Source organism: Archocentrus centrarchus, chromosome 1, assembly GCF_007364275.1.
Source record: "Archocentrus centrarchus isolate MPI-CPG fArcCen1 chromosome 1, fArcCen1, whole genome shotgun sequence".
Taxonomy (NCBI): domain Eukaryota; kingdom Metazoa; phylum Chordata; class Actinopteri; order Cichliformes; family Cichlidae; genus Archocentrus; species Archocentrus centrarchus.
Window position 1 is genome coordinate 4,170,921 of NC_044346.1, and position 17,235 is coordinate 4,188,155.

The following is a 17,235-nucleotide window of genomic DNA, read 5'->3' on the forward strand; positions in this document are numbered from 1 at the left end:
CAACCCAGCCTCCCAAGAAGTGGTGTTCCAGGATGCTGCCCCTCCCTCTCCAGAGCCATTGATGTGGGAGGTTGGGTGCTGTGGAGGTTTGCTCCTCTAGTGTGTGTTGGTAGTATTGCAATCACCAAGCTCCTTCCACAGTGATGCATCAAAACTGTCCTGCGTGGTGGGGTAACTCTGAGGTAGGGCCTTTGTTTGGGTGGAAGCTTTTTTTATATCAACTCTGATCTCCACCAGCACTTATGATGTATTCATTGAGGAATTAACTAGTATCTCGTGATGAACTGGCCTCATGTGAGGAATTGGTTTCATTAGCCTTAAGAATTAATAACCGGCTTAGAGAAAGCTGAACTGAGTCCCAGGAGCCTTTCTCTTCTGGTCCGTCCCATTTTCCACTATGTTTTCACCTTTGTCCTTTGCTTCCGGCTCTAGCCCAGCAGGCTCACCTAATGATAACAACCCTGAAACCCATGCGGGTCGGGCAAGCCTGGCTAACATAAGAGAGCCGCCAAGGCAAATGAATGCTAGATTGTGTATCTACTGTGGGCAGTCTGGCCATTTTATTGAGACCTGCCCCGTGCGGCCAAAAGAGCTGGCCCGCCAGTAGAATCGGGGAAATTGGTGGGGAGCTTGTTGTAGTCAGTCACTGCATCTCACGCTCCCTACCGTGCTTTGTTTCAGTAATGACCTGGTTCCCCTTCAGGCCCTGATATACTCTAGTAGATATACCTGCTAGATTGTGCCCTAGCTGCACAGCTATGTATTCTTGTACAACTTCTCGCAACACCTATCAGTGGCCACTATACCGTTTAGCCACCATTACTCATCGCTCCGAGCCCTTCACTTAGTAGTATCTGGTAATCATCATGAACAAATACAGCAGGCCTTTCAATTACTTTTTCTTCTGGGCCAGATTTGAAAATTTTGAGATGCCACTGGCCAAAGACCCTACTTATATTATTTCTTGAAATTTACTCTAAATATGCTAACACCTGAACTAAGTCATAAAAATAAATAAAGGAATTCACAATAAAGGCTTTATACTGCATCATTTATTGATGAGCAAAATAATTCAAGGCATTGCAAATTTTAACATTTGGTCCAAAACCTTGACCAAGATATTTTTAACAAGGCATCTATTCACCACACATATGTTTAATAAAAAAAATGTAATAATAACAACATTTTGCAACCAGTAAAGTCTTCTATAACATTTTAGATGTATTTGCAAAAGTGCATTTGTTGAACTAGAAAGACCAACTGATGCAGTGCATTAAATATTTCAACAAAGAAACTGCACCAAGTGAACACTTAACACAACTGTAAAATTAAAGCTTCTTCTGCATATTCAACGTAATGCTGACCTAATGAGTTCAGTCTTAGAGTTCAGTCTTTGGGTAAAATAAACAGATTTATCAGTCCAAGCAGGGTTAAAACGGCGATTTTCATTGTCAATTTGACGTTTTTTGACCTGTCAGTGATATATTTTGGCGGTTGTCGCACTTGGAGAGAGTATTCTGGGCTGGCGTTGCTAGTGGTGCGTCAAGTACAAGAGGAAGGGCGGGAATTTTTCAAACTGTCACAGCAAATGTGCTTTAAATGCGTTTTGCAGCTTACGTTGGGTCAGTCAGGGGGTGGGCCAGTCAAAGGGGGTTCGCGGGCCGGATGTGGCCCCGGGCCCGCTAATTGAATAGCCCCTGGGTTTAGAGTGACAGGAAAGCAGGAGGAGAGATGGGGGAAAGACTGGCAGTAAAGAGCAACAGGTTGGGACTCAAACATGCACTGCTGGCTTCTTGCCTCACGACATACATGGTCACCTGCTCTACCACTGAGCCATCCCAGCAGCCACTACTCTGAAGTACCCTAAGAACCACAAGTAAGCCAGCAGTCTGAGAACAAAGTGTTCTATTGGGGTGACATGGTTCTATGAGGTCTTTAAGATAAGATGAGGCCTGATTATTCAAAAGGTTGCATATTGTATCACTTCCTGTTCCTGTTTCGGAGCACAGTGTTTTGCTGTCTGTTAGCTGTTATATCTGTATAACTCGATTTATCTGGATAATAACATATTTCATTATGTGTTATTATCCACCTACTTTAAATAGCATACTCTTTGCTGAATCACCTGTATTCACATTACTCACTTTATTTATTTTTAGAAATTCGCTAGCTTAGCTCAGCTAGTAGCTTAGCCCTTAGCCAACTCACTACCAGCATGGCTTCTTCTCCTGTCTCTCCTGCACTTTCCTGCTCTGGGTGTCACATGTTTAGTTACTCCTCGGCCTCCTTTAGCAGTAACGGTACTTGTAATAAATGTAGTCTGTTTGTAGCTCTGGAGGCCAGGCTTTCTGAACTGGAGACTCGGCTCCGCACCCTGGAAAATCCTACATCTAGCCAGGCCCCTGTAGCGGGTGCGGACCATGGTAGCTTAGCCGCCGTTAGCTCCCCCCCAGCAGATCCCGAGCAGCAGGGAAAACAGGCCAGCTGGGTGACGGTGAGGAGGAAGCGTAGTCCTAAGCAGAAGCCCCGGGTACACCACCAACCTGTTCACGTCTCTAACCGTTTTTCTCCACTCGGCGACACACCCGCCGAGGAACAAAACCTTGGTTATTGGCGGACTCTGTTTTGAGAAACGTGAAGCTAGAGACACCGGCGACCATAGTCAAATGTCTTCCAGGGGCCAGAGTAGGCGACATTCATGGAAATTTGAAACTGCTGGCTAAGGCTAATCGTAGATTTGGTAAGATCGTTATTCACGTCGGCAGTAATGACACCCGGTTACGCCAATCGGAGGTCACTAAAATTAATATTGACTCGGTGTGTAACTTTGCAAAAACGATGTCGGACTCTGTAGTTTTCTCTGGGCCCCTCCCCAATCAGACCAGGAGCGACATGTTTAGCCGCACTGTTCTCCTTGAATCGCTGGCTGTCTGAGTGGTGTCCAAAAATGACGTGGGCTTCATAGATAATTGGCAAAGTTTCTGGGGAAAACCTGGTCTTGTTAGGAGAGACGGCATCCATCCCACTTTGGATGGAGCAGCTCTCATTTCTAGAAATCTGGCCAAATTTATTAACCCTCCTAAAAACTGACTACCCAGGGTTGAGACCAGGAAGCAGAGTTGCAGTCTTACACGCCTCTCTGCAGCTTCTCTCCTCCTGCCATCCCCCAAAACCCCATCCCCATAGAGTCGGTGCCTGCTCCCAGACCACCAAAAACAAAGCTAAAATCAGCAAAAAGCTATTTAAGCATAAAAATTCAAAAACAATAAATAATACAGCTTCATCAACTGCACCAAAAAATAAAACAATTAAATGTGGATTGTTAAACATTAGGTCTCTCTCTTCCAAGTCCCTATTAGTAAATGATTTAATAATTGATCAACGTATTGATTTATTCTGCCTTACAGAAACCTGGTTACAGCAGGATGAATATGTTAGTTTAAATGAATCAACACCCCCGAGTCACAGTAACTGTCAGAATGCTCGAAGCACAGGTCGAGGAGGAGGATTAGCTGCAATCTTCAATTCCAGCTTATTAATTAATCAAAGACCCAGACAAAGTTTTCATTCTTTTGAAAGCCTGACTCTTAGTCTTGTCCATCCTAATTGGGAAAATCAAAAACCTGTTTTATTTGTTATTATCTATCGTCCACCTGGTCCTTACTCAGAGTTTCTGTCTGATTTCTCAGACTTTTTATCTGATTTAGTGCTCAGTTCAGATAAAATAATTATAGTGGGTGATTTTAACATCCATGCAGATGCTGAAAATGACAGCCTCAACACTGCATTTAATCTATTGTTAGATTCAATTGGCTTCTCTCAAAATGTAAAGGAGCCCACCCACCACTTTAATCATACTCTGGATCTTGTCCTGACATATGGCATAGAAACTGAAGACCTAACAGTATTCCCTGAAAGCCCCCTCCTGTCTGATCATTTCTTAGTAACATTTACATTTACTTTAATGGATTACACAGCAGTGGGGAATAAGTTTTATTACAGTAGAAGTCTTTCTGAAAGTGCTGTAACTAAGTTTAAGGATCTAATTCCTTCATTATTATGCTCTTCAGTGCCAACACAGTGCAGAGCAGCTACCTAAACTCTGCTCCCAGTGAGGTTGATTATCTCGTCAATAGTTTTACATCCTCACTGCGTATAACTTTGGATACTGTGGCTCCTCTGAAAAGGAAAGCTTCAAATCAGAAGTGCCTGACTCCGTGGTATAATTCAGAAACGCACAGCTTAAAGCAGATAACCCGAAAGCTGGAGAGGGAATGGCGTCTCACTAAATTAGAAGATGCTCATTTAGCTTGGAAAAAGAGTTTGTTGCTCTATAAAAAAGCCCTCCGTAAAGCTAGGACATCTTACTATTCATCATTAATTGAAGAAAATAAGAACAACCCCAGGTTTGTTTTCAGCACTGTAGCCAGGCTGACAAAGAGTCAGAGCTCTGTAGAGCCGAGTATTCCTTTCACGTTAACTAGTAGTGACTTCATGGATTTCTTTACAAATAAATTTTAGACATTAGAGAAAAAATTATTCATAACCATCTCAAAGATTATTCTTCATGTTCGGCTGCTTTCAGCACTGCTGGTATTTGTTTAGACTCTTTTGCTCCAGTTGATCTTTCTGAGTTAACTTCAATAGTTACTTCCTCCAAACCAGCAACATGTTTATTAGATCCCATTCCTACTACACTGTTCAAAGAAGTCTTTCCAATTATTGATGCTTCAATTCATCCAGGCCTTCATGTCTTTAAGACATTCCTTCAGTTTAACTGATGTGTATCATCTGGCTTAATGGATAGATAAAGTTGGGTATCATCTGCATAACAATGAAAATGGATGCAGTGCTTTCTAATAATACTGCCTAAGGGAAGCATGTATAATGTAAATAAAATTGGTCCTAGCACAGAACCCTGTGGAACTCCATAATTAACCTTAGTGTGTGAAGAAGACTCCCCATTAACATGCACAAACTGGAGTCTATTAGATAAATATGATTCAAACCACAGCAGTGCAGTACCTTTAATACCTATAGTATGCTCTAATCTCTGTAATAAAATGTTATGGTCACCAGTATCAAAAGCTGCACTGAGGTCCAACAGGACAAGAACAGAGATGAGTCCACTGTCAGAGGCTCTAAGAAGATCATTTGTAACCTTCACTAATGCTGTTTCTGTACTGTGATGAATTCTGAAACCTGACTGAAACTCTTCAAATAAACCGTTCCTCTGCAGATGATCAGTTAGCTGTTTTACAACTACTCTTTCAAGAATCTTTGAGAGAAAAGGAAGGTTGGAGATTGGCCTATAATTAGCTAAGACAGCTGGGTCAGTGATGGCTTTTTAAGTGGAGGTTTAATTACAGCCACCTTGAAGGCCTGTGGTACATAGCCAACTAATAAAGACTGATTGATCATTTTTAAGATAGAAGCTGCTTTCAGCTTTCAGTGCTGAAAGCAGCCGAACATGAAGATAAATCTTTGAGATGGTTATGAATAATTTTTTCTCTAATGTCTAAAATTCTGTTTGCCATGAATAATAATAATAACACATTTTATTTATAGTTCACGTGAACAGTATTCATTCCTCACAGCTCTTCCCTTCTCAGCTGTGAGGATCATCTCATCAGCTCATCTCTACCTGACAGTGAATCATGTCCAGCTGCTGTCAGTCAGCATCTGGCTTAGAGGGACCTCTGGACTCAGTAAACTTGGACTCGGTTGACTGACACTGACTCGGGGGACTGCTGCTCAGCTCTCTTGATTTTCTGTTTGACTCTGATGTTGAGCTGCAGCCACAAAGTCAGAGATTATAAGATTTTTTTCTTCTATCTGCTTCCTTTCATTTTATGAGATTTGTTTTTTTGTATTGAAATTTGTTTTGATTTTAACTAAAATGAATAAATGATTAAATATAAGTCAGTAAACAGTGATGTGTTTGGACTCATTGCAGAATAGTCATGTTTATCTATGCAGGTTTGCTTTTAATGTGTTGGCGATCATTGTCATGCTGAAGAATGAAGCTGATGCCAATCAAATGTTTTTAGATAATTTTGCACGGTGGATCAAAATCTGATGGTGCTTTTCTGCATTCATAATTTGATCAGATTCCCAACACCACCACCTGAAATACAGCCCCACACCTTAACTTAGAGGCTGTAGACACTCTTGTACCTCTCTCCTGACCTCCTCTGAACATTTTGATGATGTTTGATGATGAAATTTGAATTCATCACTCAATAAGACCGCTCAGAGAGAGAGACAGGAGACAGAGAGAGAGAGAGAATTGATAGATATAGATAGGTGTGTGTGTGTGTGTGTGTGTGTGTGTGAGTGAGAGAGAGAGAGAGAGAGAGAGAGAGAGACATATCTTAAAAGCTTAATTCTCACCATCACTTGGGTGATACCTGTGAATAAAAATACAACTGTAACAAAAAAGTGATAAAAATTAAGCCTGGGTGCTATTTTTGTAAAATTTGTATACTGTATACGCATGTATACAAAAAGTCTTGCTATATACATGCGCAACAAGCAACACTGAGAACTCTTACTCAGTGCTGCTTGTTTACTGGTGTCGTTTTTCTCTCGATAAGCCCGTAAATTCAAACCGACCAATCATAGCGAGACATGCAAATCACAGCCACCATGTCACGCCCCACGTTCAATAACCTACCAATGGTTGACAACGTAGGCGGTGCCCGGAGGATTCAAACTGGACATGGCTACGGGTAGAGCTCCCGATGAAAACACACAAAATAGAAGGTAAGAACTGAATTGAAATTTTGTATTTTATTGATATTAACGTAGATCAAGAGTTAGCATTTTTTTTCCAGCCACTGCTGAAACTACGAAGTTTTGAAACTGCTAAACACGCGTTATGTTTGTGAGACTGATAAACTGCCACTCATCAGCTTGTCAGCAGGGTTCAAGCTTGCTAATTTTAGTGTAGCTGCACAGCGTTAGCTAATGTCAGCTGCTGAACGTCGCTGTAATGCAGATTAATACACCCACACATTAGATTAGTCACCTTTGTGTAGCAATTTAAATGAGCATTTACATTAGCAATGTCAGCTGAGTGACTTGAGGTGGCATAAAACCTTGTCGCTGCTCATGTCAACATGCTCTTGGGCGAGAATTTCTTTAGCCACCTTGGATGGTAACTCACTGGGTGTATCTATGAATAGGCGGATGAGACACCGATTCCAGACTGCTCTGGATGAGAGTGCTTACTGCAGCCGGTGATGTGCCAAAAGTGATCGACTGGCAAAAAGTGATTTCTGATGTATGTTTACCTTTGCTTACGTTGATACATAGAGTGCGGCTAGCAGGACTTATGAAGATGTTGTATATAAAATGAAGAAACTACCTATTTTGCAAGTGTCCTTATGACTCTGCGTTATTGTACCTACATTATAATCACCCCAGTGCAATCTGTGCTGCCCTCTTGGCCAGAAAAATACATTTTTCATGTCACTGGCACTGTTGACTCAGATAAATAAAAGTGACTGCCAAAAATTGATTGCAACTTCTATTTTGGGACAGGAATCTTCTTTCTTGCTCAAAATGACTTGATATCATTTATGAGAGATATGTTTGACCAACAAGTCATTTACAACAGTTTAAATACCAGAAATCATTTTCTGGCAAATATTGGAAATCACTTTTTGGCTCATCAGTTTTAATTTTTCTAATTATGACCTATGTACAAAGTCCTTCTCACACATGCACATATGTATAATCCTTATGCATCTCCTCCTCCAGTACAGTGTACAGTATGGTGATCAACCATGAGGAATCTCCTGGGGCCTCTCATGCTGGCCGACCACCAGTCATCTTCAACCCGGATTTTTTTGTGGAGAAACTCCGCCATGAGAACCCAGATGTTTTCCTGGAACTGGTGCTTAGTAACATTACTCGACTTATTGACCTTCCTGGGACAGAGTTTGCACAGCTTCTGGGTGAGGACAGCCCCAAGACCCCAACAGGTGGAAATGGAGGATTTTTCCGTTCTTTCAACTTTCTTAAACGCAAAGGTCAGACACTCAGCTAGCACGCAACTGTGGTGAAAGCTCAAAACATTTGTGATGAGACTGTGCTGTTGGAAAGCACACTTAGAAGTGAAAGCGGTCTGAGAGGGCTTTAATTTTCAGTGTTTTCATTCATACGTGTCCTTTTTTTTTATGCTTTCACAGATAAAGGCCTTGTGTTTGGAACCTGTCTGACAGAAAGCTGTGTTGCCCAGATGTACAAGCTTATTGAATACCTCAGCAAAAGTGAGTCATTTAAATAATATCCACAGATTTCTTATTCAGATGTTTGTCCTTGTCCTCTTCTCTCATTCAGAAGGAAACTACACTGACTGCTAGTTTAAAAGAGACTCTTTTGTAAAGGGACTTGAATTCTAACTTTGTATTAAATTGTAGCAGCATATGTATTTGTCCCACAACGTCAGCCATATTTAATTTGTGTGGAGGCTTCCTCAATTTGTGCACTCATAAGGCCAGAAATATACAGTTCATTTTTAGAGTGCTTTTTAAAAAAAAAAAAAAAAACATAACGGACTACCAGGTTAATCTTGAAAGATAGATATACACTGCAAATTTGATTTAACAAGTACTAACAAGTAGCATGTTACTCATGCTACACATTTGAATAAACTTTTCTGCACTGCCACAACTTCTTCATGCTGTACAGATAAACTGACCAGCCACAGTGACTGTAAGCACAAAGAAAAGTATGCAGCATGTGTATTAACTGTTCCAATAAGATGTATTAATTGGGACTGCATGATTATGGGCAAAATTAGTATCATGATTATGCACGACGGATGTGAAGAAAACTTGTAGCAAAGTACTTGACAGGTGAGATCCCTCCATGTTTCCCCTGGGACATTTTGCATGCAGCGCAGATATTTTCACTTTGGAAACGTAAACACATGTTTTGTCTCAGTAAGGTGACCATGTCTTAAAGCCTTTGTTTCTCTAGCTGTTTAGTGGACACACATCTTGCACCATGTGGAATGTAATTGCATTGGAGATTTCAGTGTATCGTTGTGAGCTGGATGGATGCGCTGACGTGCTGTACAGTCTCCCTTCTGATTGGACAATTCATGTTACCAACCACTGCAGGGTTTTTCTTCTTGGCTTTCATTACCTCTGCCAAGGAGGTTATGTTTGTGGTAGCGTTTGTGTGTGCGCGTGCATGCACATGATTGCTCAAAGTGTTTTGAATGAATTCTGGTAAGACCTTGTAGGGATGTCAGAGTTACAGCCTGGTATCGGACGACCGCTTGCTAGTGCTAATAGCTGAGCCCGCTTGCTGATTGTGGTGATAGCGATCAGCTCCGATAGCGAAACCGGTGAGCTTCTCAGCCCAATGCAGCGCCGGGCAATCAACCACTGGCTAGAACCCTGTGTGTAGAGTGGGGTCATGTTAACAAGCCATTACAATGTGGCTTACACCTACCAATGTCTTCAAGGTCAACTTGAAGATTTATCAGTCAAAAATTCTCTAATTCATCCCAAAGGTGTTCTGTCAGGTTGAGGTCAGGACTCTGCAGGCCAGTCAAGTTCTTCCACATCAATCAGTGGAGGTCATTGTCCATTTAATTGGGTGAAGCCGTGCTCGAGATTAAAGGTTGATTAATATCTCAAGTTTAAAAAAAAAAGAATCCCTGAATGGATCCAGAATGTTGACATTTGTGCTTGCTGATTAATCTGTTCCTACACACTTAGATCTGCATGTTGAAGGATTGTTTCGGGTTCCTGGGAATAGCGTTCGGCAGCAGGCGCTGAAGGAGCTCCTCAACAGCGGGGCTGATTTCAGCCTGGACTCTGGGGACTTTCACCCCAACGATGCGGCGACGCTGCTGAAGACTTTCCTGGGAGAGCTGCCAGAGCCCCTGCTGACACACAGACACTTCCATGCTCACCTCAAAATAGCTGGTAGGAATACACACAAATACACCTGTTTAGTTATTGTGTCATGTTTTTGTGAAACATTTGTATTTTGTAGCTGCTCTAATCTTTGTTTTAAAAACCACTTCTTCCAGACATGACTCTGTTTGATGAACAAGGCAACAAGACTACAATACCCAACAAGGAGCGTCAGGTTGAGTCCCTGCAGCTTCTCTTCCTGCTTTTACCTCAGGCCAACCGCTCACTGCTAAAACTGCTCCTGGATCTGCTCTACCACACTGCCAAGCAGCAGGACAAGAACAAGATGTCTGCCTTCAACCTGGCCCTCATGTTTGCCCCACACGTCCTCTGGCCCAGACATGTGAGACTTGTAGTTTACTACATATGAAAGAGTCTAAGAACAGAAAATAAAAACCTTGTAAAAGTGACAAAAACAGCATCAGTGAAAAATTGAATATACAGAAGGCTAGAAAAAAATATAAAATTTAATCACATTTTATCTGACAAAGATTTGAAAATCTTGGTAAATGAATTTTGGAGTTGATATGCATGTGCTACTATTTTCATTGATTCTGCATTTTCGTGGCAATAGCCTATAAAAGTTATATCTGTACAGCGGTAAGATTTACTAAATATTCTGTCCTCTCCTGCTCCAGATGACAGCTGGTGACCTTAAAGACAATCTGAAGAAACTGAACAACAGCATGGCTTTTCTCATCAAACATTCACAGAAACTCTTCAGGGTGATTACTGACCACACACGTAAACTGAACAGTTAAACATTTGGAAAGTGAACTTCGGTTTGTTATACACTACACTGACCAAGGGAAGAAGTACTGACGGAAATCAGCTGCGCTTAAAAAAAAAAAAACTCATGTGACTGATTTGATGAGAGACATGTTTCTGTTGTATGTTGTTCAGGCTCCGGTCTACCTACGGGATTATGCTAGAATGCACTTCATTGGGACCAAGGCTCTGCAGACTAAGGTTAGTGGAGGAAGTTCACATTATATTGCATAAGGCTGATGGTTCCACATCAAAGTGGGAGCCCAAATTGCACCTGATCCATCCATCCAAGTGTGTGTGTGTGTGTGTGTGTGTGTGTGTGTGTGTGTGTGTGTGTGTGTGTGTGTGTGTGTGTGTGTGTGTGTGTGTGTGATAGCTTAGAAAGCACTTTAAGTGCATAGAACAAAGTGCTGCATCAAGTACCAGTCCATTTACCATTCCTTCAGTTCATCCTCTGTTTGGACCAAGTCATCTTAGCTCCATTTATCCTCCCTTTAAGACAGCTTGGCTGATTCTTGATATCAGGTGGGGCCTATGTGCTCAAAGCCAAAGCTGTGATCCTCAGAGTGTCATATTAGGGATATCCTCTCTTACTGACATCATAAAGAGCCAAGAGTTGAGAATACTGTGTGATACTGAATATATTTAAAGCAGTCTGAAGCCTGAACTTTCAGCTGATCTTAATACCTGACACTGTGAAACACATTTATTTAAATAAGCAAGTAAAAAATGTTTATATGCAATGATAACAGTATATATTGGTACAAATGAGACTAATCATTTCATCAAGTTTTGTTAGCAACCAGTGACTCGTGGGCGTTCAGTCTGACTTTCCCTATGCTGTATCAGGATGATCTGGAGCTTCTGGCAGCAAGCAGCTCTCCTGCTCAGCGTGCAGTACTGCCTCTGAAGAGGACGGCTGCCCCGGGCCCCAGCTCTCAGGAGCAGTGTCAGTCACCAGCCAACCAATACACAGAGGAGGCCTTGAAGGAGCTCTTCAGACACGTCCACCACAACATGCCAGACTCTGCCAAGAAGAAGAAACTTGTCAGACAGGTTCACTTCAGGGTCTTTTTACTGTCCTAGAGTCTAGCACATCAGTTTCTTTTGATATAAATTGTAATGTGTTGTTTTTGTGTGTCCTGTGTGCAGTTAGTCAAACAGACAACCTCAGGGACGCCTGCTAATGACAACAGTCAGGTCCCTCCAGCTCCCAGCAAGAAACACCCCCGTTCCCGCTCCTTTGGTGGTCTCATCAAGGTACTAAATAATTCTAGGAAGTCTTGAGAATTTAAGCTTGAGAAATGAACCTGATCTGTTCCAAATTTTATACGCATTAATGTAAAGAAGGAGGACACTGCAGAGAACCTGTGACTCACAGAACCACCACATATCGTGAAAATGGTGAAGAAGCATGATCAGAAAATTAAAGCGCTTAGAGGCTGATTTTAGTGGAAATGATTAACTTCCTTGATTAACTGCTGCAAAGCTAATTGCCTGTGTGGATTATGTAACTTCCCCGATTCTGATTGTTGCCACGCGTCTCCCTGTCAACAGCGCAGGGCTCGAGGGGAGCAGCTGACAGCCGAGAGACGAGTCCGACACATCTCCCCCGACGCCCTCACCAGAACCGGAAGGAAACCTGACAAAGAGAACGTGTTACAAACGGTGAGGCTTTTTTGTTTTTCTAGCACTGACATTATCTTCATTATCAATAAAAGCAGACGACCCCAAAATTTCACCTTTCTTATGCTACTGAATATAAAAACCTCATGAGCTGAATGGTTAGTAAGATGCTCTACTTGGTATTTGAAGCCGGGACCCTTTGCATGTCATACCCTCTGTCTACTTTTGTCTTTGTGTGTGTGTGTGTGTGTGTGTGTGTAGGTGAACAGCCCTTTGAATGGTCCTGTGTTGGGAAAAGCAGGACTGGTAGTAAAAAACCCAGATTTTGCTTTTCACAAGGACAAAGCTTTGAAAGTTTCCAAGGTAAAACTTTTCATTCCAGCCACTAAATGATTGTTTTTTTGCATTTAAATGAATTTTGGAAGGTGTGTTTTTTTTTTTTTTTTTTTTTTTCTTATTTACTGCTTTTTTAAAAAGAACTCACACAGACTTAACCTTTTAACTTTTTTAAAAATTTCCTCTGTTTAATATGACCAAATGAAGACCTCATTCTTTTTAATCCATGCGTCAGAGGCTGTCACGCCTAAATGGGAATGTTGCTTACCTTCTTAATTTGGAACCATCTGTGCACACAAAGCAAATTGAGCTAGATCAAAAAATCGGGCTGTGTGATTAATCAGATTTTAGTTTCATTTATGAATTTGGCTATCAGTGATTATACAAAAAGAAGACTCCATCTCACCCTGTCTCTAGCTTCCTCATGTGTCACACCAACCTCTGCATGTCCTTCTTCACTACATCCATGAATCTTCTCTGAGGTCTTCCTTTTTTTCCTCCTGCCTAGCAGCTCCATCTTCAACATCCCTTGTCCAGTATATCCACTATCCCTCCTCTGCACATGTCCAAACCATCTCAGCCTCATCACTTTAACTTTGTCTCCAAACCTGAGCCGTCCCTCTGACATACTCTGGTATACAGTCAAACACTCAAGAGTGGCACAACCTGTTATTAGGTTTAGGAGTAATTACTTTTCCACATAGGCTCAGGTAGGTTTAAATAGTTTTACCCCCCTTAATAAATGAAATAATTTAAATACTGCATTTTGTATTTACTCTGGTTATCTTTGACTAATATTACAATTAGTTTAATGATCTGAAACATGTGTGACAGATATGAAAAAAAGAAATTAGGAAGAGTGCAAATACATGTTCACTATATATTCTCAGTGATGAAGCTGAACAAACGGATCCTGTCTCAGATCAGCCGTCCACTGTGCTTCACCTTTTCACCTCTCACATTGAACCTGATCCCGACTTTGATTGAATGACAAACTGAAGTAATTAAATTACAACCCAAACAGCACAGCAATGGCACTTTATATAGTAAATGATATTTTACAAAAACATGCGCATCTTTTTCCACCGTTGTTTCTGGGAATGTTGATTAAATCAGTGATTAAAATGCTCGCATTTTTACTTTGCCTATTTCACATTTTCATTGCCTAATTGTAACATTTTACTGTTACCAGTTTATAAAAGGATCAAATTAATATCGAGCAGAACTGAGATCAGCTTGTTGGTGCGGCCCTCTGAACAGTCCCAGGTTGTTGTATGGAGCTTTTTAACCACTTACTTACAGCCTTCCTTTACCTCAGTGCAATCACATTTGTAACTTCCATCCATCATTTTCTCTTCCTGTCATTCGGAGCACAGTTGAGTCATTTTACTTTGGGTCGTACATCACCAGCTGCTGATGTCTTCTCCTTCGCAGCCTGGCTGTGCTCGGCCGTGTGTTGTTTCCACCTTCAGCAGGGATAGTTTTCTTCCATATTTTGCAAAGTGCTGTACTTTGCTGGCGGTTGTTGAAGAAGCTGCCTTTTTACATACTGAGCCATCATCAGAGGCTGACACTCAGCTCTCAGACATGTCACATAAAAATGTATACTGCTGTTATTGTGGATGATATGAAATGGCACAGATCTACTGGCCATAACTCTACACTGGACAACCCTTTATCCCCCACCACATTCACATTACATACACATTACATTTATATTTAAAGTAAATGAATCACTGTGTTACATAATTGAGACAAGATTACAAGTATTGACCAAGACACTTGAGATTATGATTTTTGAGTTAATTGAGCAGCCCTATAAGAACATTTTTATTAATTTATATGGGAGGGCTAACTTTGTTCTTGCACTTGTATCATTTGTGTGCATTTTTTTGATTGTATAGATGAAATAATATTATGATTGAATATCACCATTAAAATCTTCCATTCTTCCGCCTCTTTTCCATCCATCCATCAGCAGGACTCTCCCTCAGTGTCCAAGATGTGCTGCTCTCCTCCTCAGGAGATCCTGTAAAACCCCACACCTCCTCCTCATCCCGGACAAGACTCGGGCAGTATTGATATTATTATTCCTCACGTTTATTATTGGTTTTTAGTTTATTCGTAGTGTTTTTACTGTGACTAATGCAGAGCTGCATAAGCATTAGCCAGTACAGCCAAACCAAAGCCAGAAAGTTTTCCTTTGTCCTCGGTATTGACTGTTTACAAATAGTTAAAAACATCTTTTCAGATCTTCTCCCCATCAACGGGATCTGAACAATGAAAACTGTAAAATTACTATTTCCTTCAGTTTAATTTGTCTTTGAGTTCAGGTGATTGAGGCAAAAAAAAAAAGTAATAGATTATCTGGAGATTGAATCAGTAAGAATATAATAATATTCAGACTGCAGCAGCAGGGTTTTTTCCACTCGATATGATGTTAACTAATCACATTTGCACATTAAAATGAATTTGAATCATATTGCGTGTCGCTAAGCTGTGGGGTTATTGTCCAATGTGAATAATATCAAACACTAACAGGATGCTTGCTCTGGTTTGGCTTTGCTGTCGGACCCGTTTGTGCCGGTTATCAGTTGATATTTTAGCTACTGTATCAGAATACATGACCACTATCTAGCTGAGTTTACAGTCTGTTGTAAAGTGTAGAAAATGTATCCATGTTGTAAAGTATGTTGTTGTCTCTCTTTCTTTCTTTTTTTTTTTTTTTTACATTTTTAGACTGTTTTTATAAGCTTTATTAAGATTTTTGGTACATTTGAACTCTCGGGTTACTCTACAGTAACCGGGTCTGCTGTTTGTGTCTGTCTTTTTATTTGTGTCTGCTGATCCTGAATCAGTGAGCAGGTCACCTTATTTTTTTCCAGAATATGAAACCAGTGACTGGGATACGTGTCACTTGTGAAATATGAAATTTTACATTCCCAGAATCTTATATGGGAGCTGAAATATATGTTTTTTATTCTTTAGCTAGATTTTGGTGGGTTTTTCTTAAAGGTGCTATACTAATATATTATTTTGAAAGTCCAGATGTTGTTTCCTGTCTTTGTGTTTTCCTACCTGCCGGCAGTGTTGCCGGCGTGGTGGTCTCTCATCCTGCAGACAGACTCCAAGTCCACCGTCCTGGGCTGCAGCTGGTGATGATAGTTCTTATCCTGCTCTGTGGAGTGAATTCGCTCAGCACAGTGGTCATCAACCAGTTCTTCACCTTCTGTGAAGATCATCTGAGAGCAGACCACCAGGTGCAGCCCAGTGTGGAAGAGTCTGTATGTGGGGCTCACCGGAGAGGCAGCCGAGTCACAGTGAGGCCACAGCAGTGACTTTTCCAGCATGCAGGCGCGGGAACACTAAAACTAGTTAGCGGTGACTGAACTTTCAAAATAAAATACTTGTATAGTACCTTTTAATAAAAGTAGTCAAAGATTTGTTGGTTTAGGGGAAAGTTGAACGGGTGGGTTTGTTTGGATGTTTATTCTGAGGAAGACGAGCGGTAATAGTTTACAGTTGTGCTCTTATTGTAATTGGTTTGGTGTGTTAGTAAGTTCCCAAGAATAGGTCATACTCTTGGGAACGTATTACAGAAAGAAAGGAGCAACAACAGTTTGTTTATTCTGTTTTAATAAATGATAAAACATAAGACTGTTACAGGCATGTGCCAGCACAAACCTTATAGACAGGTAAGTGTGATTTACAGCTGATTTTTAATGGACACCAAACACCAGCATTTAGTAAAGAGACCATTTACATCTTTCTCTACAGATGTCATAACACTGCAAAAAATGACTCTGAAACATTAATGTGTCATATAGAAGTTAAAGGGACAATTTAAGTAATCTTCCTAGTAACATGTAAAAAGGTTGGTGAGTACTCAAGAAGCAGATTTTTCTACAGCAGCGCATTAAAGCAAACTACAATAAAATATTCTGTCACACAGGCAATAAGTAATGTTATGTTTGTCTATTTTTACATTTTTTTTTTTTTTTTTTTTTTAAATATGTGACCTTTTTTTTAAACTTATCTCCTTTCGCCTCAACGTAACTGCTCATTTCGTTGGATCGTGCGTGTGAGCGCACCGGTTTCAAATTTTCAGCACCTAAAACTAATTCGATTTGCCCGAACAGTTAGAGGTGCTGGTTTGACATTTGGAGAACTGTTTTTAATTCTACAATTCTCCAACATCATCACTCCTTCTTTTAAAAAAAACAACTTTTTTTTTTCTTGCTCTGGTGTTGGAAATCTGTTACTGCTGTACCTGGTTTTGAAAGGATTGTGGATGTTGTTGAGATGAAGTGTTGGAACGTCACTGATGGACACTAAAACCCTGCCTTCTTTGTTTTATGGCGTTAGCATTAGTCTTCTGAAACTAAATTGGGATTTCTTCCTGTTGTTTTAAACTTTCTTCTTCACTTTTCTGTACACAGTTTGAAGGGAGAACTCTTTTCTTTTTTTTCTTTTAACTTCAGATATGTTTCTCTGTGGTGGGACAAAGTGAGCCGTCTGTACGATGTGAAACTTTTATATCTTTTATATACCTGCATGTTTTAACTCT

General features: G+C 40.7%; 1 protein-coding gene across 5 annotated transcripts; it reads left to right on the top strand.

Moving 5' to 3' along the window:
* Nucleotides 1-1,825: 1,825 nt before the first annotated feature.
* arhgap19 (Rho GTPase activating protein 19) lies at nt 1,826-15,054 on the top strand. 5 transcript variants are annotated; one of them, XM_030730078.1, is made up of 13 exons: nt 1,826-1,876; nt 6,695-6,765; nt 7,765-8,036; nt 8,196-8,276; nt 9,738-9,947; nt 10,055-10,281; nt 10,577-10,663; nt 10,842-10,907; nt 11,556-11,762; nt 11,859-11,966; nt 12,264-12,374; nt 12,594-12,695; nt 14,647-15,054. In XM_030730078.1, the coding sequence occupies exons 2-13, from the start codon at nt 6,722-6,724 to the stop codon at nt 14,701-14,703; spliced, it is 1,572 nt and encodes a 523-aa protein (XP_030585938.1). In that variant the 5' UTR covers nt 1,826-1,876; nt 6,695-6,721; the 3' UTR covers nt 14,704-15,054. The 5 variants fall into 5 exon arrangements, with proteins under 5 accessions (XP_030585938.1, XP_030585929.1, XP_030585946.1 ...); XM_030730069.1 differs by lacking the exon at nt 1,826-1,876 and having other exon boundaries at nt 6,652-6,765; XM_030730086.1 differs by lacking the exon at nt 1,826-1,876 and having other exon boundaries at nt 6,652-6,765; nt 14,650-15,054.
* Nucleotides 15,055-17,235: the final 2,181 nt, after the last annotated feature.

Excerpts from the sequence above, each read along its gene's own strand:
- arhgap19 (XM_030730078.1), top strand. The coding sequence starts at position 6,722 with ATGGCTACGGGTAGAGCTCCCGATGAAAACACACAAAATAGAAG. Across the intron at positions 10,908-11,555 it reads CCAAGGCTCTGCAGACTAAG|GATGATCTGGAGCTTCTGGC; the intron begins GTTAGTGGAGGA and ends ATGCTGTATCAG. Across the intron at positions 11,763-11,858 it reads AGAAGAAACTTGTCAGACAG|TTAGTCAAACAGACAACCTC; the intron begins GTTCACTTCAGG and ends TCCTGTGTGCAG.